The sequence below is a fragment of the Chinchilla lanigera genome, unplaced genomic scaffold (genome assembly GCF_000276665.1).
Source record: "Chinchilla lanigera isolate Chin_1 unplaced genomic scaffold, ChiLan1.0 scaffold00029, whole genome shotgun sequence".
Lineage (NCBI taxonomy): Eukaryota > Metazoa > Chordata > Mammalia > Rodentia > Chinchillidae > Chinchilla > Chinchilla lanigera.
Window position 1 is genome coordinate 15,652,322 of NW_004955430.1, and position 21,212 is coordinate 15,673,533.

Below are 21,212 nucleotides of genomic sequence, written 5' to 3' on the forward strand. Positions count from 1 at the left end.
CAGCACCCGGCTTCCCAGCTTGGACGCCCGGGGCTCCGGCCGCTGGCCTGGGGCGGGGCGGGGCGGGCCGGGGACCCCAGGACGCGCGGGGAGAAACTTTCTCCGGGTGGGAAGCGCCCAGAACTCGCGCGGCCGCGGTTTGCGGGCCGGATTGGAACCCAGACCTTGCAGCCTTCGGGAAAAAGTTTTTCCTCCAGTGCGGGCCTGAGCGGTCTCCGCGCGGCGTCCGCGTTCCCGGCGGGTCCCGCGATCGTGGGTAGGCTTGTCACGGGTGGGAAGCCGCCGGCGCTGCCTAACGCTGCCTGTGTTTGTTTCCCCGGCCCAGGATTCAGAAGGAGCTGGCAGACATCACTCTAGACCCTCCGCCGAACTGCAGGTGAGCTGCCTTTCAGATTGTTTTCTTTCGTGCTCCTAACCGCCGCCTTCGGGTTTCCTCTGCGTTATTACAGATTTCTGCTGTTTTCCTTTGGTTGATGCTTGTTTCGGCGCTAGCATCGCGTAACAACTGAAACTTACTAGAGTGTAGCGTTTTGGTGAGCTTTTGACCAGCTCAGTACCCTGCCCAAGAGAAGTAATGGATGTAAAGGTATACCTTTGCCTGCTGGGTCTTAGATCTGTTTTGTGTTATAAAAGGGTGATGGAAAACCCTTTAGGTGCTCAGGTACATTTTGGTTTAGGTAACTGCTTTGCTACGGTAATGTCTCAGGTTCTCTTAAGCTAATAGGTAACAGAATTGTACACCGGATCCACAGTTAGGCCATTGTGTATTGTCTTGTGTTGAACTTTTCGCGGGGCAATTCAGGAGATAATTTGTGACTTTGATAGAAGGATTTTGTTTTTAATTATAGATTTAAACTTACAAGGTACTTCATTTCCTTGGTATTTTCTTCACTAAGACTATATATGCCTGTGCATTTTAGTTTGAAAACAATTTAAAAAGAGTTTCCAAAGGGTTGTTGGTTACTTTATTTAGAATAGCCATTTTGCTACTGTCTTCAGGGTGGAAGACTTGATGACTTTCCTAAATCAACAGTGAGGGATTTACGAAGGTGTGTTATAATGAACCATTTATTTGAGGGCGATTCATTGTTCAGTTCTACAACTCTCATAATAGTTTAAAGCTTAATCACAGCATTGAATTCCTCAGGATTGGCATTGGAATAGGATGTGCGATGGCCTTAGTGTTCTAAACTTCACGGGCAGGTAGGAGTCAAGTTACGAGAAATGGCCGTATGCAGACCCTAAGATGAATATGTGGAAATATGCAGGTTAAAAGCTCAGTGAAATACTCTAAACTGTGATTCGTGGGTTAATGCAGGTTTTAGTATTGCTGTTTGGATACGTTCGTTCTTAATGTTGATCAGGTGTGTGAGATGCTTGTTGAAATTTCGTTCAGTTTTGTGAGGAAAGTCATTTCGAGTTTGAAAAGCTTTTAAACTATGCATTAGTTTGTAATGGAACTAGCCATTCTTGAGGATTTCTTTCGTGGCTAACGATCTTTCCAGAAGGTTGAGAAAGTGGAGAAACCGAAACAGGTGTTCAGATGCAAGCGATAGCTTCCTCCGTTTGTGTGACTCCGCGGACAGCCCCTACTAGATCTGTTACGTGTCGTTGTTGCTCTTGTTTGGCGCTACGTCTCCTGTGTGTGTGTCTCTGTGACTTCAGACAGCTCTCGCTGATCAAATTACAAAAGTTGAAGCATGCTTTTAAAACTGGTACCATCTGGTAAAGCATACAGTAGCATTCTTGTGAATAAGTGCTGTCAAATTTGAAATTATAAACAATTTGAAGATTTTCCTGAGATTAATCATTTTAAAAAACGGGGCTAGGCGTGGTGGCAAATGCTTGTAATCCCAGCACTCTGGAGGCTGAGGCAAGAGGATTGCCACAAGTTTGAGGCCAGCTAGGGCTACATAGTTAGACCCTGTCTCAAAGAAAGAAAAAAAAGTAAAAATGAGATAAATACACTTCAGTTTCACGTTTCAGCCGAGTTTTATGTGTGAGAGATTTCTGGTTTTGAGGTATGTTGAACTGGGAAACGTCCTCCTACCTCTTCAAGGTGAACCTTCGGAGTGTTACTTGTGGTCCGGAGAAGCTCAACACGGAGTGGCTGTGGGGTGGTGGAGAGGCAAACCTCAGTACACTGAACACCTTCTCAGAAAAATGATTTCAGAGAAAATAGCAGGCGTCTTTATTCTGCAAGAGAATGCATATTATGTTGTCCTTCACACACAAAGTTGGTTTTATTTTCTGAAAACATGCACAATTTGGACCTCTTAAGTGATGTGAATTAAAATTTGTTTTTTGCTGCCTTTTAATGTTATTGTCCTAATGTTACGTGGTAAGCTCAAAATTAAGCGCTTTTATGTGAGTTTGGTTTTATGTTTTGTACTGGTAGCTTGTAGGATTTAATTATTTAATAATTTAATTTTTGTTGGAGATGGACATGGATAATTTAGTTTGGGAGTCTTTCTGAAGTGCATTTCCAATTAAAACGCGAGTTAAATGATATAATAAAGACATGCACTCTTAAAAATAATTTCTCTAAAGTTAGCCTTAACACGAGAGCTTAATAGTCTGGATAATGTTGAAATTGTAATTTCATCACCTATAAATTATATTTTGAATAAGCTAAATAGTTGGTTTTCAATTAATGTATCTTACCCATGTTTTTACCTTTTCTAGCTTGCTTCAATCAGTATTTAATATGTAGTTTTAAATTTAAGGACATTATTTTCCTAACATACAACGTTTGGCACATAATAACCTCTCAGTAAACAGTTGATGATTACAAATCAGTAGGAAGATTGCTTTTTGTGACGGAAGGTATACTGCCTGTATTCACTAATATTATCACTTGGCAAAAATATTTGAGGTTACTCAATTTCTGCAATTGCTAAGTATGTTTTAATATCTGAAAACCAAGTTAAATCTTTAATGTTGTATATTCTATTGAGTAGACTTTTTAGAGCAATACAATGTGGGGTATACTCAGTGACTAAGTTAAAAGTATTGTAAGGGAGGGGCTGGGGATTTAGCTCAGCAGCACAGTGCCTGCCTGGCAAGCTCAAGGTCGTGAGTTCGATTCCCGGTACCGGGGGAAAAAAAAAAAAAGTATTGGAATATCTTAAAGTTGCTTTGTATTGCCTTATAACTAAAATGCTTATTTTTATTATTTCAGCCATTTGGATACATGTATGTGTACATACAACATGTATTGTGAAAAACTGTCTCCTTACTGTGCATTTTCCTTTAATATTTGGCTCTGTTCTTTTCAGAAGTAGATATTATCTTAACTACAATGATTCCCTAAAGCTTTCTCTATCTTGGATTGTAAAATTATGCCTTTTAGATCGCTGGTGAACTCTGGGCCATTTGAGTCAGTTTTGCTGCTGTTATTTTATAGCCCACAGGGTGAACTTCGCCAGATTGTCTAGGTATAGCTGTGTAACTAGCCTGTAGACATAAGTCTGTCGTTGATGTGTCTGCTCATCCTGATCGGCATACATTGTCCAAATCTTTTAAACTATAGATTTTATTTAATGGACACATTTATGCTCTGAGTGGACATCTTAGGTAGTGATTTGAAATCTAAAAATTCAAGTTTGGAGTGGGTGCTGTTTGAAGATAAAATGTCTTGGAGAAGTCATTAAACATTTCAAGCACAAAAAGAGACTCACAGAAATTTCCTTTTATATCCTATACTTCGTTACTTTTTGACCATTTTGTATGATTCTTGAGTAATTCTAAGGCAGTGCTTTTATTTTTCTGGGGGAACTGTGCTATGTAATCAGATAAAATTTGTTTTAAAGTCTCACTATTTAAAAGATGACTTAAAAGAGCGTTTGGGGCTGGGGATTTAGCTCAGCAGCACAGCGCCTGCCTGGAAGTGCGAGGTTATGAGTTCGATTCCTGGTACCAGAAAAACAAAACAAAACAAAAAAAAAGATCATTTAAAAAATTCAGTACATTTATCTAAAAAGTTAAGTTTTCTCAGCCCTTTTCCTCATTTGCTAGTAAAAGGCCTTAATTCCTGGTCTGCCTACCTTATAGTGTTATAAAGTTAATTGAGATTAAAGTTTTCTGTATGTGCTATTTGGTGATATTATTGCCTGTTCACCTTCTTTTTGGTATCTCACTTTTTAAGTTACATTTTAAACCTATTACATAATAAGAATGCTTTTTTTGTTGTTTCGTGTTTTGCTATGTGTAGGGTCTTGCTATGTAGTCTAGACTGGCCTTGCAATTACTGTATAGCCCAAGCCAGCCTCAAACTTGCAGAAATCCTCCTGCCTGAGCCTGCTGGTTGCTTGGATTATAGACAAAGGGCCAACATGCCTAGTTTAAGAATACATGTGGGTTGGTTTTTTGTTGTTGTTGTTTTGTCTTTTTTTTGAGACAGGATCTTGCTATGTGGTTCAGACTGGTCTTGAGTTCACTTTGTAGCCCAGGCTGGCCTCAAACTCGAAATGGTCCTTCTGCCTCAGCTGCCTGAGTGCTAGGATTATAGGCATGCATCACCACACCCAGCTTTGTTTTTGAAAAATTCAAATACAGACATTTGTGGAATTAAAAACTGAAAGATCTCCCATTTTATTTATTTATTTACTTGTATTTGAAAGATTTTCTGTTCCTTATACAGAGATGCTCCAAGTTCATACTTTCTTGTATATATCCTTAATTTACTTGGTTGTATTTTCCTCATTAAAGTACCTTGTAAATGGTAGTAATGGTAGTGAGATGTCAATTTAGAAGTCCCAGACTGTCATCCTTGGTTAGAAGAGAGAATCCAGTCTTTGCAACAGTACATTCTTAAATACATTGCCCACATTCAACATATTTTAAATTGTTTTTAGGTCAAGACAAGTCATCCTTTACTAAAAAATGTGCTGAAAAATGTGTATCTTTTTACTATCTTTCATTTATCTGCTACTAAATGCATTAAGAATAGAAATGTGTAGCCAGGTATGGTGGCGAATACTTACAAAGGATGTTGATATTAAATTCCTCCCAAAAACAAGAGTGCCTGTTACACATTAGGGAGGCTGAGGCAGGAGGATCATTGCAAGTTTAAGACCAGCCTAAGCTACAAAGTGAGCTCAAGGGCAGTCTGAACTACATAGTGAGACCCTGTCTCAAAAAGAAAAAAAAATAGTAATGTGAGAAACATTTGAATCATGGTTAGTTTGCAGTTATCTTCTGGAGTGTTAGCATTGCATAGTTTACTTTTACATGTAAAAAGGCAGTGTTGAAAAATAGGATCAGAATACTAGAATGTCTGCACGATCAAAATAATACCCAAGTGGTGGTCAAGCTCCTGGAAACTAGATCCTCACCTTTTGCCTGAGTGGGTTGGGAGGAAAGAACTATCCAGAAATGAATTGTTTTCCAAGTGAGTACGAACAACTCTGTGGATGTTGTGTTTAGCAAAAGACTGTGTCTGGATTGTAAAAGTGTACCCCTGCTGTTCTTCAGAAAGCTCAAAAGAATCACAGTATGACCCAGTGGTTCTACTCCTAGGCCTGTAGATAAAATAGTTAAAAACAGAATTAAACAGATACTTGTATGTCACTGTTCACAGCGGCATTATTCATAATGGCTAGAAAGTGGAAACAACACAACTGTCAGTCAATGAGTGGATGAAGAAAATGTGGTAGACAGAATGAAATACTCGGCTGTGAAAAGCAATGAAGTTCTGATACATGGCAATACCGTGAATGGGCTGAAAATGTTATACAAGTGAAATAACTAGACACGAAAGGTCAAATATTGTATGATTTTATTTAAATGCAATCCCTAGAATGGTCAGATTCATAAGGCGAGAAAGTAGATTAGAGGTTTTCAGGGATTTTAGGGAGGGGAAAATGGAAAGTTATTTATTAAATGAGCACAGTTTCTGTAAAGAGTGGTGAAATTGTTGGAAGTGCATAGCAGTGATGGCTACATATGAATGTAATTGAATGCCACTGAATGTGTAGTTTAAAGTGATTAAATCTTATTGTATAAATACATATCACATCACTATTAATATTAGTAAAATAGTAATATAAGCATTTGGAAAAATGCTTATAGTTTAAAAGGCCTTGTTCAGTTTCTAGGGACTTTTTTTGTTTTTGTCCTTTTGAGACAGGGTTTCACTGTGCAGTTCAGGCTGGCCTTGAGCTCACTTTGTAGCCCAGGCTGACCTCAACTCACAACGATCCTCCTGCCTCAGGCTCCCGATTGCTGGGATTACAGGTGTGCGCCGCCACGCCCAGCAAGCAGTACTTACAAAGGATGCTGATACTAAATTCCTCTCACAAACGAGAGTGTCTGTTACACATGAAAAGTCACTACCTTCAAGGTATTCGTAAATGAGTAAAGGTGAAAAATACATATGCAAGTTTTGAATAATACTTGGAAATAGAATAATGCATAAAAAAGTAATATGTGCAGATTATATGTTCTAAAGGTTGAGAGGAATGAGAGATTACCTTGACCTGGGTATGAATGATTGTAGCTGCAACACTTAGTACCCTGGGAACTGTGACAGGAAGTGAGAGGTGGGGGCGGGGAGAAAAGGAATGATGTCCTTGGTGAAGACAGCAGAGGGAAGGCAGAGAGAGGGTACTATTGGACAGTAGTTTTATTCTGTAGCTACTTTAGAATCATTGAAACTCTTGAGCAGGTGCTGTAATTCATTTAGAGCTGAGTGTTTGGACAGAGAGCAAGCAAGGATTGAGTAGAGCTCTGTGGGAGCAGAGACTTGAGTACAGCTGATGGCTGTCAAAGTGCAGGAGAGAGACAGAAGACACTACAGTCAAGGAATGGTTACAGATTTAGATATGGAGAATTTAATAAAGGAGTCAGAAGTTCTTTTGGGTATTGGGGAAGAAGGTGGGACCATTGATAGAAGTAGGTAAGGCAGGAAAATGAATTGGCATGGGATCCCCAGTGAAGATAAGCACAGTTTATTTGCTTTGGTGATCATACACAATGTTTAGCATGTTGTTCCCCTTAGGAGACCCTCAGTAAATATTTGCAGTTTGGGTATCTACTTGGATTTATTAATAATCAGTCATGGAACTCTCAGATCTACCTGCTTTTAGATAAGATTAGACAAACTAAGATTATACATTCCTTGAAGATGAGAGCAATGATTTGTCTGATTCTGACATGTATTCCCAAACTTTTTAGTTTGAAAATTTTCAGAGCTACAGAAGAATTTGAAGGAAACACACCCCCACTCTTCATCCTGATTCAGCTGTTAAAATTTCAGCGTGTTTGCATTGTTCAGGTGTTTGTTTTGTGGAACCATGTGAGAGTGAGCTGCGGACTGAGATGCTTGTTTATTTTGGTTTGCATGCATTGACTGAGCTAGAGCTGGCCTGGCGAGCCCACATGAAGAGTTTAATGTTTTAGAGATGGTGAGTGCATGGGATTGCCAAGGGAAGAGGTTAAGGGTGTTCTGAGGAATGCCCACAAGTGAAGGATGGGTAAATAAAGAGGACCTGGAGAACGAAGCAGCAAAGGAATAGGAAGAGAGTGAGCACAAGGTTCTAAAAGCCCTAGGGAAGCCAAGGAAATTTTGTTAGGGCTTTAAAATACAGGAGTTTGTGAGTCTGCTCTGTAGGCTGAGGGAAGAAGCAGGCAGAGAGAAAAAGCATGAAAATGCAAGAGAGGAAAATGTAATGGTTTTCATACACAAACGCAGAGAAGGTGGTAGAAAATGGACCTGAGGCCGTAAGTGGACAGCGTATGTTTAGAAAGGCTGGTAGCTTGGGATTTTGATGGAGTGACAGTTTTTTTCAAGGATCAGAAGCATTTCTGTGGTTCAATATTAATCCAGCTCATTTATAGAGTTAGAGGAAGCGGCATTTTTTCTCTAGTCTGCTGCTTCCCAGGAGACTTCAGGATTTTTATCTTTGTAACCCTGCAGCACCCAAGAAGGAGTAGCTAAAGAGTACATATTTATTAAATTAAAAACACAAAAACCTACTTTAGATCTGACGATTTTGTGTGTTTGTTTTCCGGTACCAGGAATCGAACTCACGACCTTGTGCTTGCCAGGCAGGTGCTGTGCCGCTGAGCTAAAATCCCCAGCCTAGATCTGATGATTTAATAGAACATTTTCATTACCCTCTTCAGAAAATGATAGAGCTGGGGAAATTGTTGTCACATTTTACAACTGTGTGTCACTGACATTCACCCAAACAGTTTTGGCAGTTTAGATGCTCCCAGAGTCGCAGAGGAGCTGGACATCTGTGACACAAAAGACACTATCTGTGCTGGAGTCTACATAGAGAAGATGCACTGAAATACAGTATCTTTGATTTGCATGTTTTGGCTCTATTTGTTCTTCAATGTGTGTTTTGGCTTTATAAAGCTACCATTTGTCCAAAAGTGAGTGTGGGTCTGAGGGTGCTAAATATGTTGGGTTTTAGAGATGTTCCTCCGAGTCTAAAGCTGTCCCAGATAGTTGGTTGTTAGAGGTGCTGGCACCTGCTTGAGGCATCTGATGCATTCCCTGTCACCAGTGAAGTGAAACAGGGTTTCATAATAAGCCCATTCTTACTCAGCCTCTCATATGCAGCCATGCTCTAAAGTGAAACAAAAGACCGAGTAACTGGTGTCAGAATATGCTTATAGTCCACTTGGAAACCTGCTCTGAGGGCCAAAAGTTCATCAAAGCCCCTGCCTAAGAACCAGAATCCAGGAACTACTGTGTGCTAATGGCTGTTTCTGGAAGCATCTACACATTGTGATTAAAAAAATGTGGTAAAAGTTTAAATTGTTACAGTAAAAGGCATATTAATAACCCCTGAAAATACTACCCCTTACTTTGTTTTTTGGTTTTTGTTTTGTTTTGTCTTTTTGAGGTCTTACTATGCAGTTTGGACCGGCCTTGAGCTCATTTTGTAGCCCAGGCTGGTCTCTAACTTACAGCAATCCTCCTGCCTCAGCCTCCTGAGTGCTGGGACTACAGGCCTGTGGCACCATGCCTGGCCTGCTACCCCTCACTTTGAACAGATTTAATCCACATCATTCTTGCCACTTTCTGAAGTAATTGTGGAAGTCCTATTTCATGAGTATCTTTAGGTGTGCTACTGTGACTACCTGGATGTCCTCCATGGGTTCAAAACATTTACTTTTAATGGTCATTTTGACTGTGTGGAAGAGCCAGAAATTGTACTTTCCCAGATCCAGTGTATAAGGTGGATGCAGACACACTGTTAATTTTTTATGAGCCAGCCTTTCCATTGGATGGCATTTGGCAGTACCACTCAACTTTTTTTTTTTTTTTTTTGTCTTTTTGAGACAGGGTCTCGCTGTGCAGTTCAGGCTGGCCTTGAACTCACTTTGTAGCCCAGGCTGGTCTCGAACTTGGAACAATTCTCCTGCCTCAGTCTCTTGAGTGCTGGGATTACAGGCAGGCACCACCACACCCAGCTTTACCATATTTTTAAATCACAACTGGGAAAGACACTCACATAAATGACTTGTAGAACTGCTTCAGGAAGTGGCAAGACTGACAGGTCAAGTGTGTTCGAAGTGAAGGGGAGTATTTTGAGGTGGATTTTTTTTTTTGTATTGGGAATTGAACTCAGGACCTTGCGCTTGCCAGGCAGGTGCTGTGCTACTGAGCAGTATTGCCAGCCTGAGGTGGATTAATGCCAATGTATCTTTCACTGTAATAAAATTTTGAAATTTAAGCACTCACCATATATTTTTGTTCACCCCTTGTATGCAAATGATTATGGATTGCTTTCTAGAGTCTTATGTCATACAGCATAGATGGTGACTCTTTGGGAGGTGAAGGTGATGAACTACCCCACTGGAAAAGTCCTACAGTGCCAGAAATTTTCAAATGAAGAATGTAATTTAAAGTTGATACTAGGAAGCCAGGTGTGGTGGTGCACACCTGTAATCCCAGCACTTGGGAGGCTGAGATAGGAAGATCCGTTTTGAGTTCATAGCCAGCGTGGTCTGCAAAGTGAGCTCAAGGCTGGCCTGAACTTCATAGTGAGACCCTGTCTCAAAAAAATAAAAAAGTTGATACTAGGATTTGCTGCCTATGACAGCTTACTGTTCCCTAATAGTTTAACAGAACAAAAATGAATTCCATCTGCTTTTCAAACAACATGTTGACCTGAATGTGACAGATCAAGTGAAATGCCAGGCCAGAGTAAAGGAACTAGTATTTATTATCTAGCTCTTACATAGGGTTCAAAAGCAAATTTGCTGTGTTTGCTTTAGCAGCACATACACTAAAATTGGAATGATACAGAGAAGATTAGCATGGCCTTTGTGCAAGGATGACACAAATATTCGTGAAGTGTTTCATATTTTTATGGGGAAAAAATCAAGATATATCATGTAGAGGTACAAATTCCCTATGATGAGTGTGATCATTATGTATATCTAAAATGTAGCAATACATTTTACTGAAAAAGAGCACATTTGCCACAGATTAACCTATGTCAGTACTACATTTTAAATAATAGTAAATGGAGAAGTCTCTGTAGGTCTACTAGCATGAAAATAATCATTATGTGTATTATCAGAATCTTGATTATTTGTATCTGTTTTAATTGATGTGCGGAAAATTGTGGGATGGACTCCTAGTAAATTCTTTGGAAAAAGACATGAAGTACATTTTCAAACAGCAGTAGGATGGCTTTGGATGGTCTTACTTAGATAAAAGTTTTAGATATGATACAGCTGAAAAAGCCACAATTGGACCGGGAAACAGTATTGTTTAAGACTGCCGGTGGCGTGAGTAAACCAGATCCTGGTCATTGCAAATGTGAGAGTGTGCCCTGGGCTCAGCATTGCTCTGTGGGTGACTGCAGCAAAGCTAGCCTCCAGCTTGTTTTACTTGAATTTTGGTCAGCAATGCCAACAGTAACCAAATAAAGAGATTAGTACAAGTTGTGATGTCTGGTAGGAAAGAAATTGAGCGCAGTGGTAGAGAACAGTTGGGAGTGGATGAGGGTTACATTTAGACACAGTCTTGAAAGATGAGAAGAAAGGAAATCGCCTTGTGAGAAGTCTGGGAAGAACATCCCAGGGGGCAGCATAAACGCAGAGGCTCTGAGGCAGGGGAGGTAGGTGTTACAGACCGTGTAAATCATGGTAAAGATTTGGGATTTCATTCTAAGAACAATTAGAAGGCATTCTAGGTTTTGAAGCTGGGAAATGACATTATCTCAACAGTGCTTTAGCAGGTTTTTCTTACCTTGTGCTTTGTGGCAAATACCTAGGAAGATGGGACTGGTGAGTGAAGGGAGGCCAGAAAGGGAAAGAGTATTGCTCTGTTTAAGGTTACGGTGGAGGTAGCAGGATTGAGATAGTGGCGGTGGAGATGGGGTTAGAACATCTGGGATGTTCTAAGAAATACGTGTGTTTGTGTTTCTGTTTGGAGTGGGGCAAAGTGGAAATGACTCTTTTTTAGCTGTGTTAGGTTTGAGATTGATTCCCGTGAAGGTGCAGAACAGAAGTTAGATACAGGTAGTTGAAGCTCAGGAACATTGAGCTTGAGGTACATACACATTTGGTGGCCTCCTCATCCTAGAGGGGCTTCTGTGTTTTGTTTTGTTTTGTTTTATATTTATTTATTTTTGTCTTTTTCAGACAGGATCTTGCTGTGCAGTTCAGGCTGGCCTTGAGTTCACTTTGTAGCCCAGGCTGGTCTTGAACTTGCAACGATCCTCCTGCCTCAGCCTTGCAAGTACTGGGATTACAGGTGTGCACCACCACACCTGGCTATAGGGGCTTCTGTGAATATCTGGATGTCTCCAACGGACCTAGAAAGAAAAGGTGTAGTGAGAAGAGGATCTGGTATGGTAGACTTTGGCGTCAGGCATTTAGAGGTTTACCCTAGAAGCCTACAAAGGAAGAAACGGCAGAATCACGGGGATAGCACCAGGAAGCAGTGAGTGGAGCCACGTGCAGTGGCTCAAACCTGTGATCTTGGGTACTTGGGAGGCCGAGGCAAGAAGAAGGCAAGCTGGAGCCCAGCCAGGGCAATGAAGTGAGACCCTGTCTCAAAAAATAAAACAGTCTAGGGTTTTAGCGCAGTGTGCTACTTAGCGTGTGCATGGCCCTGGGGTCAGTCCTGAGAGGTGACCAGAAGGGGATGATTTTCCAGACAAAAAGATGTGTGTATTACTCCTCCCATTTAGAAGATTTCATTATATTTATCCAGAAAAGTGATTAGAGTATGCTCATTTTTACTCTTTAGGGCAGAATTTCTTACAATTGTGTATATATTTTATTTTTTCTGAAACAAGAGTTTGTCATTTTCAGTACTATAGATTCTCAAAGGATATTTTTTTGATTTTTTTTCTCTCCCCTTACCAAAAAAGATTAATTTACACTTTTGAAACCAAAATCAGTGATCTTTTATGACTAACATTATAGTATGAGTTTTTTTTTTGTGGTGGGGGAGTGTCGTTTTTGAGACAGGGTTGTGCTATGCAGTTCAGGCTGGCCTTGAGCTCACTTTGTAGCACAGGCTGGTCTCAGACTTGCAACTATCCTCCTGCCTCAGCCTCCCAAGTGCTGAAATTACAGGTGTGTGCCACCACACCAGGCTATAGTATGAATATTATAAGTAAATATTGTTAAATATTGCTGGATTCATATATTACATTAGATGAATTCCTTTTGTAGGACTTAGTTTGGGAGTACTGAGCAGTGTGCAAAAATTAGAAAATAAAGTTGCTGCCATTCTGAAAAATGTTTTACAATGCTTTGATTCACCTAGAACACCTTTTGTGCTCTTTTCAGACTTGAGAATGCGGTAGAATGAGTGGGTCCTTTTTTTTTTTTTGGTCTTTCTGAGACAAGGTCTCACTCTGCAGCTCAGGCTGACCTTGAGCTCACTTTGTAGTCCAGGCTGGTCTTGAACTCCCACGATCCTCCTACCTCAGCCTCCCGAATGCTGAGATTACAGGTGTGCGCCACCATTGCTGGCATGGGTCCATGTTTGTGTTCATGTTATTCATCATACTCATTTTTTATTTTAAGATTGATGGTTATGTTAATGCTTTGCATTGGATATACTTAGGATGCCCACCCAGCGCCCTCCCCCTGCCGCCGCATTGAACCCTGGACCTTTACAGTGAACTCTACATCCTTACCTGACCTCTTTTAAATTTTTGAGACAAGATTTTGCTAAGTTTTCTAGGCTGGCCTCAAATTTTGGATCTTCCTGCCTCAGCTTCCTAAGTAACTGAGATTACAGGTATACCCCCAGTGTGCCTAGCTTAGACATCTTTATAATCAATCATCTACTTATGTCATATTATTTTGTTTTAGATTATGCCACATACTCTTGATCTTGCTTAGTTTAAATAATTGAGGGTAGAATTCAGGAACGTTCAGAATTAGAAGTCATTCTACTAGTTCAGAGGATAATAGGGATCACAAAGCATTAGATAACTACTATAGGAAAGCAGATAGTAACATGTGGAGCCGCAAATGTTTCGGCTACACAGCAGTTTTACTCCATAAATAATTTAATTTTCTCCTATCACCACCCACAGCCTTTCCTCTGTGGGAATACATCTCAGTTTTTAAAGGTAATTTACTGGAATTGGAGTTACAAAAATTTATTTCTTAGCAGACTTTATTAGAGCACATTTATACTAAGTAAGAAGATCACTAAATCTGGCATACATAAAAGACCCTACAAGAAGACGTTTCTTTAAAAAAAAAGAACCTAGGAGGATTTCTTACAAACATGAAAGATACCTTTGCACTAACCTAAGTGAAAGATTTCAAAATAAGTGTATGTTAAGTGGCTATCCTAGTGTTTGTGCGGAGATTGGCAGCAAGGTTAGCAAGATTGTGTAGGATCATATGATACTGCTTTGGCCTTGTTTTCTGAATGACCATCTTGGTGAAAGTTCTCTGATTTGATTGGCTTCCATCTTCAGTGAGACTGCAGATCTACAGAAGACAGTTCTTTATTACTTACTGTCAACTTCTCACCTCCGGAATAACAGTTGTCAAGTGATGTGGACCAGTCCTAAAGTGAACCACATATTGAGGACACAGTTCTTTTTAGAGCTGAGATTTATGTTGGTTTCCATCCTGCCCGTTCCTAATACTGGGTTCTGTATACTTGATGGAGGGATGAATGATGTATTTTATGTTTACTATTTACATTTATAAGAATGTTTATATTGTCATATCTACAAATTAAAACATGGTTTTTGGAAAAAACTAAAAAGCTATTAAAACCTTCGAGCCCAGATTTTGTAGGTAGGAAGGTGTACATATTCCTTTCTTTGTTTCTTTATCCTGTTGTTTGTGAGATAATGTATGTTGATAATGAGCTTGTGAAAAAGGGTTTGGATTTTTCTGTTTTTTGTTTTAGTACTGGGCAGTGAACCCAGAGCCTTCACAGTGAGCTGCATCTACCAGTCCCTTTTCTTTCTTTCTTTCTTTCTTTCTCTTTCTTTCTTTCTTTCTTTCTTTCTTTCTTTCTTTCTTTCTTTCTTTCTTTCTTTTGAATTTTGAGGCAGGGTCTTGCTAAATTAGGCAGGATTGGGTTGTTACATGCATGCGCCCCACTATGCCTGGCTGAGAACTGTTCTTGAAAGTGGTGATTTAAGCCAGGTCTGGTGGCACATGTCTGTAATTCCAGCACTCCAAGGGCTAAGGCAGGAGAAACACTGTGAGTTTAAGGCCAGCCTGGGCTACAAAGTGAGATCCTGTCTCAAAAAACAAAAACAAAACAAAGTAAAATGGTACCGTAGCACAGAAAAAAGTAGGAGTAATTTTATCCATTCGGTCTTCAGGTGACTAGTGCTGTGTTTTACTCATTTTCTAGAGACTCTTAAAACCTTTGTATATTTACTGGTTTGACTGCTTTTTAGCAGTAAAACTTTAGACCAACGTCTAAAACTTTACACCAAGTTTTACTGCTTTTTAAAGATTTGAACTTCTTAGCCTGATAACAAGTCCCTCCAAGAAGAGTCATCTTTCAATTCTGAAGCTTCTCTGATACCCTTCATTCACATCCCTATGGAGCACTAGGGTTGAGGCTAACGACATTTACTCATTGTCATTTGACCTGAAGATAGATAAAAAATGCTATTTTGTTGTTTGGTGGGTTGAAAATCTGCAGGCTTAATCTGTGTTTTCTTTTCCATTGACATCTTTGTTAATTCACTTTTATATTTCTGGCTTTCTCCTAGCCTGGTGTGCTCCCTCCCTTTCTTCTTACTTTAAGAAAAAGAAATGGCTAGCCAATTAAGTTCTTTGAGAAATTTGTTGTAGATGTGTTCCCTTGAGGCAGAAAACAGCTGGCAATAATAATTGAGATTTTTGAGAAGCAGATACAAGTTTGTGAACCCAGAGTGGTGTATACAGAAATTCTTAACATGTTCAGGACAGGGCTGCAATTCGCATGTCTCACTGCTGGGCAGCTCTGAACCCCTGTGGTGCACACATAACTGTCCCTTGGGTAGTATAGGACGAGCTGCCCGATGGGACAGTCATGCATGTAGCACCTGTGGTTCAAGCCAGCAGGAACGTGTGAAGGGCCTAAACTTCGAAGGTATTACTCATTCCCCAGCAGGTGTGTACCAAGCTCAGCAGGAGTAGTAATTGTGTTCATACGTTTTAAAAATATATAACATACCAAGCGCAATCATTTGCATCATGAGAATTGTCTGTTTAAATAAAATATTTTTGATTCTGTTAAAATCTTACTAGTAGTTCTGCAGGTATATTGGGAACGTATAGTTATCCGTGATTCAGCTAGGTAGGCAGGGCAGTGTTCTCCCTGCCCCACCTGTATTTTTCTGCCTGTTTCACTTCTGCCCAGGCTAAGCCACACAGATCATTGACAACACTGCCAGTACAGTACTTTGCTCTGTGTTGCGCTGTTTACTCCCACGTGGCTCCTTGATTTCAGATACTGTACACGTAAAATCACCAGCTCCTCACCACATTCAGTCGTTCGTCCATTCTAACACACACTGGGTGTATACTGTTGTGCCAGAGTGCTAAAGACACCGCAGTGAAAAAAAAAAAATAATGTCCTCCTTATGGAGCTTCCATTCATGTAGAAGGTGGGACAATAAACAAACAAGTGTATAAAAACAGTTTCAGATAATAGGGCTAAGAATTTAAAGTGGAGTAATGGCATAGACTGGACAAGTTGGGCATTGGTGTGTCCACTTTGGTGGGGATGGCCATGAATAATGGTAAGGACCCAACCACAAAAAGGAGATAGACAGATAGATTTTGTTGGTTTCTGTTTTTTTGGGACAGCGTCTCGCTATGTAGTTCACAGTAGCCTTGAACTTACTATGTAGTCCAGGCTGGCCTTGAACTGGCAATGATCCTCCTGCGTCTGCCTCCCAAGTTGAGATCCCAGACATGGGCCACCACACCTAGCTGAGAAGGGTATTTTAAGCCAAATGACAACAAAGAGAAAGGTGCTGAATGGAGAAGGCCACTGGGGCTGGGTGAGTGATGGGAAAGCGGTAGGAGATGAGGTAAGGGAGGATCAGATTTTATTCAGTTCAGTAGGAGCCATGGAAGCACTTTAAATAGAAGAATGATTACTACCACAGTTGACCTATATTTCAAGACTATCTCATGAGGTTTCCAAGCCATAAAAGTAGAAATTATGAAGATGCTCTTTATAAATTTTTTTAAAGAGAAAACAATTTTCAAAACAAGATAATAGAGTAAAAATGGTTAATACATTGCGTATTATCTTTAAATTAGTTAACTCAGAGTACGAGATACAGACATTTAATTGTCCAAACAAACCTTTCTTTTTCAATGGACTAAGAGAAATTAGTAGTATAACAGTCTTAACTATCTTGTATTACGTGTATATATATATAATTTTTTCTTTTTTTTGGTTTTTCCTTTCCTTCTTTTCTCCTTTCCCCCATCCCAGTTTCTCTTTATTTTTGAACAGTTTCTTCCCATTTTACAATATCTTGTACATTTTGGATTTTATTTACTCTTTCAGCTTCTCTTTCTTTTTTTTTTGTCTTTTTGAGACAGGGTCTCGCTGTGCAGTTCAGGCTGACCTTGAATTTGCTTTGTAGCCCAGGTTGGCCTCAAACTCGCAACAATCCTCCTGCCTCAGCCTCCCAAGTGCTGGGATTACAGGTGTGCACCACCATCAGCTCTTTCAGCTTCTCACACCAGGGAGACGATGTGATGTTTACACATATGTGTCTGGTTTAATTTCACTTATGAGTATGGTCTCAGGTTGCATACATTTATCTATAAAAGTCTCCAGTGTATCCTCCTTTACAGCTGTATAGCACTGCATTGTATAAAAAGACCACATCTTTTTTATCCGTTCCTCGGTTGATGGGCGTTTGGGTTGTTTCCAAGATCTAGCTATTACAAATTGTGCTGCTGTAAACATGGGTACGCATATGTCCCTGTGGTAGGGTGTTTTTAATTCTTCTGGGAAGATAACGCAAAGGGGAATAGCTGGAGCAAATGGGACCTCCAATCCTAGTTTTTGAGGACTCTCCACACTGATTTCCCCAGTGTTGCACCAGTCGATGCTCCCACTAGCAGTGGAGCACAGTCCTTTTTCCCTGCACCCCCTTCAGTATTTGTCATTGGTTGATTTCTTGATGGCAGCCATTCTTTCTGGGGTGAGATGGAATCTTAGTGTTGTTTTAATTTGTATCTCTTGAATCACCAGTTATGTTAAACATTTTTCCATGTATGTATTTGTTGTTTATATTCATGTGAGAAGTGTGTATTCATCTCAGATGCCCATTTTTGGATTGGGTCTTTGAGTTTGGGGGAGGGGTCTAATTTTTTCCAATTGTTTATACATCCTATACCTTCTAGATACAAGTCCTTTGTCTGAGGAACAGCTGGCAAGCATTTTTTCCCTCATTGTGGTTTGTCTCTTCCCTCTGTTGCTGTTTTCTCTTGCTGTGCAGAAGCTTTTTAATAAGATGAGCTTCCAGTTGTTAATTCTTTGTGATAGTTCCTGTAAGGTTGGGGTCATACTCATAAAGTTTTTGCTTACACCAATGTCTTCAAGAGTTTTACTATTCTATCTTCTAGCAGATTTAATGTTTCTGTTTTAGTATTTAGATCTTCGATCCATTTTGAATTTAGTTTAGTGCTTGGTGAAAGACATGGGTCCAATTTAATCTTCAGATGTGCAGAACCAGTTTTTCTAGCACCATTTCTTTTATTTGTTTTTGTTTTTGTTATTTCCAATACTGGGAATCAAACTCACGACCTTGCGCTTGCCAGGCAGGTGCTGTGCTGCTGAGCTAAATCCCCAGCCCCTTCTAGCACCATTTATTAAAGAGGGTATTTTTCTTCTAGTGAATGTGTTTGACATGTTTGTGAAAGATAAGGTGGCTGAGTATGTCTGGAGTTGTTGCATCTTCTAATCTGTTCCATTGATCTTTGAATCTGTTTTGTTTGTTTTGTTTTTGCCAGTACCATGCTGTTTTTATCACAGTAGCTTTATAGTATAATTTCAGGTCAGGAATTGTGATGCCCCTGCTTTGCCTTTGTTGCCCAGAATTGCCTTTGCTATTCTAGGTCGCTTCTGGTTCAAAATGAATTTTAGAATTCTTTTCTCTAGTTCTATGAGGTATGCTAATATTTTGATTGGGATTGCATTAAATCTGTATAACAGTTTTAGAAGTATGGCCATTTTCACAATATTGGTTCTTCCTATCCAAGAACAAGGGGTATCTTTCCATTTTCTGATACCGGCTTCAATCTCCTTTTTCAGAGTATTGTAGTTTTCAGTGTGGAGGTCTTTTACATCCTTTGTTAGATTAATTCCAAGTTATTTCCTTTTTTGGAATGCTATTGTGAAAGGTGTTTTCCTAATTTCCCTCTCAGTGAGTTTGTTGTTTGTATACAGGAAGGGTATTAGTTTTGAGTCTTGACTTTGTATCCAGCTGTGCTGCTGAATCTGCTTATTAAATCTAGAAATTTTTTAGTGGAGTTTTAGGGTCTTCTTTGTAGAGTATCTTGTCATCTGCAAATAATACTAATTTAACTTCTTCCTTTTCTATTGTTAATCCTTTTATTCCTTGTCTAATTGCTCTGGCTAAAGTTTCCAGTACTATGTTGAATAAGAGTGGAGACAGTGGACATCCTTGTCTTATTTCTGATTTTGGAGAGAAAGCTAAAGTTTTTAGTTGATGTTGGCTGTTGGTTTGTCATAGATGGCTTTTATCAGATTGAGATAAAGACGTCTGTTGCAATTTTCTGTAGTGTTTTTTGTCATGAATAAGTGTTGGACTTTGTCAAAAAAAAAAAGCTTTTTCTGCATCTGTTGAGGTGATCATGTGATTTTTGTCTTTGGCTCTGTTGGTATGGTGTATTACATTTATTGATTGATGTATGTTGACCCCCCCCATCCCTGGGATGAATCCTACTTGGTCATGGTGTATAATCATCTTGATACTTTGCTGCATTCTGTTTGCTAGTATCTTACTGAGGATTTTTGCATCTATGTTCATTAGGGGAGATCGGCCTATAGTTCCCTTTCATAATTGGGTCCTTCTCCAGTTTTGCTATCAGGGTAGTGCTTGCTTCCAGGAAAATATTTTTTAAAATTAACAGTTTTACTGGCATTTCATGTAGCAGTTCTGTAACAGCTGTACAGTGATACCTTGGTTCATGAAATTAATTTGTTCTACGGTTTTGGAAAAGATGGCCACGCTTGTGTGGGAAAGATGGCTGCAGTCATGTTCGTCAGCTGATGCATAGTTTGTAAACAGAAACGAAATTTTGCCAAATGCTTGTATTTGCGAACCAAGTTGTTTGCAAGCAAAAGCATTCGTGAAGCGAGGTGCCACTGTATACCTGATATAGAAACTACAAAAATTAAAGGCATGCTACCAAAAATTTGTCTCCACCTGTGAAGGAAAGTGTAGCACTCATATCTTAACATAATGGTTGGATGAAAGAGAGTGCTTTGTAATGTATGTGTAGCAGTCAGGACCAGCAGAAACAATTTCTTAGTTGTCTTTATAGCCTCCTACCCTGGGCTCCTGGCTGCCTACCTGAGAAGTCAGCATGAGTGGCAGTGGGGGACACATCGGTAGCGTGGCCTTTATACTTCAGAGCATAAACAGCAAATGGGGCACAGGGGAAAGTGGGAGAGTCAGGCAGCATGGAAGTAGGGAACTTTAGCAAGCTGGGGGCAACTCCTACGATGCCCACTGGGTTACCCATGATACTTGAAAGATGCAGTGTGAGGCTGAAGGATCTGTACGGTAGGACTAGAGAGAGAATGCTTTCCGGTGTCTTGGGTTTGGCCAATTCCTTTGTGGAGTAATAATGTTTCCGTAGTCGTTAGTTATGCTAACTGGAATATTTGGTCTAAAGGTGAGGTCTGAGCACAGGTGATAAGGCTAATAAACAGATTGGAGTAGTGATACGTTCGTTCTTGGGTGTGTATTTCAGACTTACGGTATAGTACTAAAATGTTGATATGTTTTATATGCTATAGAAAATCCCCTGGAACATGAAATGTAATTTTGGTGTACTTTAATAAACTGTTACCAGGAGGTTTTTGGGTTGCACTAATAAGAAATTGCATCATTTCTTGCAGAAGGGTCATTTTTCTTAATGAAGGACTAGTTTCATGACTTTCCTCCCTGAGCTAATAACAGCTGTGAAAAGGACCATTAGAAAAAAAATTTAACCGTTATAGAAATTACATGTCATTCATGAATTACCTAGCTATTTGCTCAAAGAGAAACAACACTAATAATGAAGAAATAATCAGAATGCAAAGAGATTATGTAATTTATAATTCACTTTGAAATGAGTTTTGATAATGATGTGAATGAATGTATCTGGTATTCTGTGGATTCACTTTATACAAAATAATGAAAGAACAGTAGGCAGCACACAAACATATTCACACACATATGTTGATCTACCTCTTTGCAACATGTTTCACATTCGGTTATGATTATTTGTGTTTGTCACTCCAGTAGACTTTAAGTTCTTTAAAGTCTATTTGCTCTATTTTATTTCCTGTACCTAACAATAAAAGGTAACTAAAAATAAAAAGTTAGAATGACTGTTCAAAGTACACTATTTGATTACTAGTAGTTGCATAAATGTTATGAGTTCTACATTTATTAAGATGTTAGCATTAATCAGAAATAGTCTAGTCGAGTTGAAATGCTGAAACCATGAATATAGTCAGGTTTTTTTTTTTTTTTTTTTTTTTTTTT

The 21,212-nt window shown here is 39.5% G+C and overlaps 1 protein-coding gene across 1 annotated transcript in view; it reads left to right on the forward strand.

Annotated features, from left to right (window-relative positions):
• The window catches only part of Ube2e1 (ubiquitin-conjugating enzyme E2E 1), an 86,032-nt gene that overhangs the window by 3,586 nt on the left and 61,234 nt on the right, over positions 1-21,212 (forward strand). Inside the window, exon 2 of the mRNA XM_005387476.2 lies at positions 326-376. Coding sequence (XP_005387533.1) covers positions 326-376 — 51 coding nt within the window. The remainder of the gene's footprint in view (positions 1-325; positions 377-21,212) is intronic.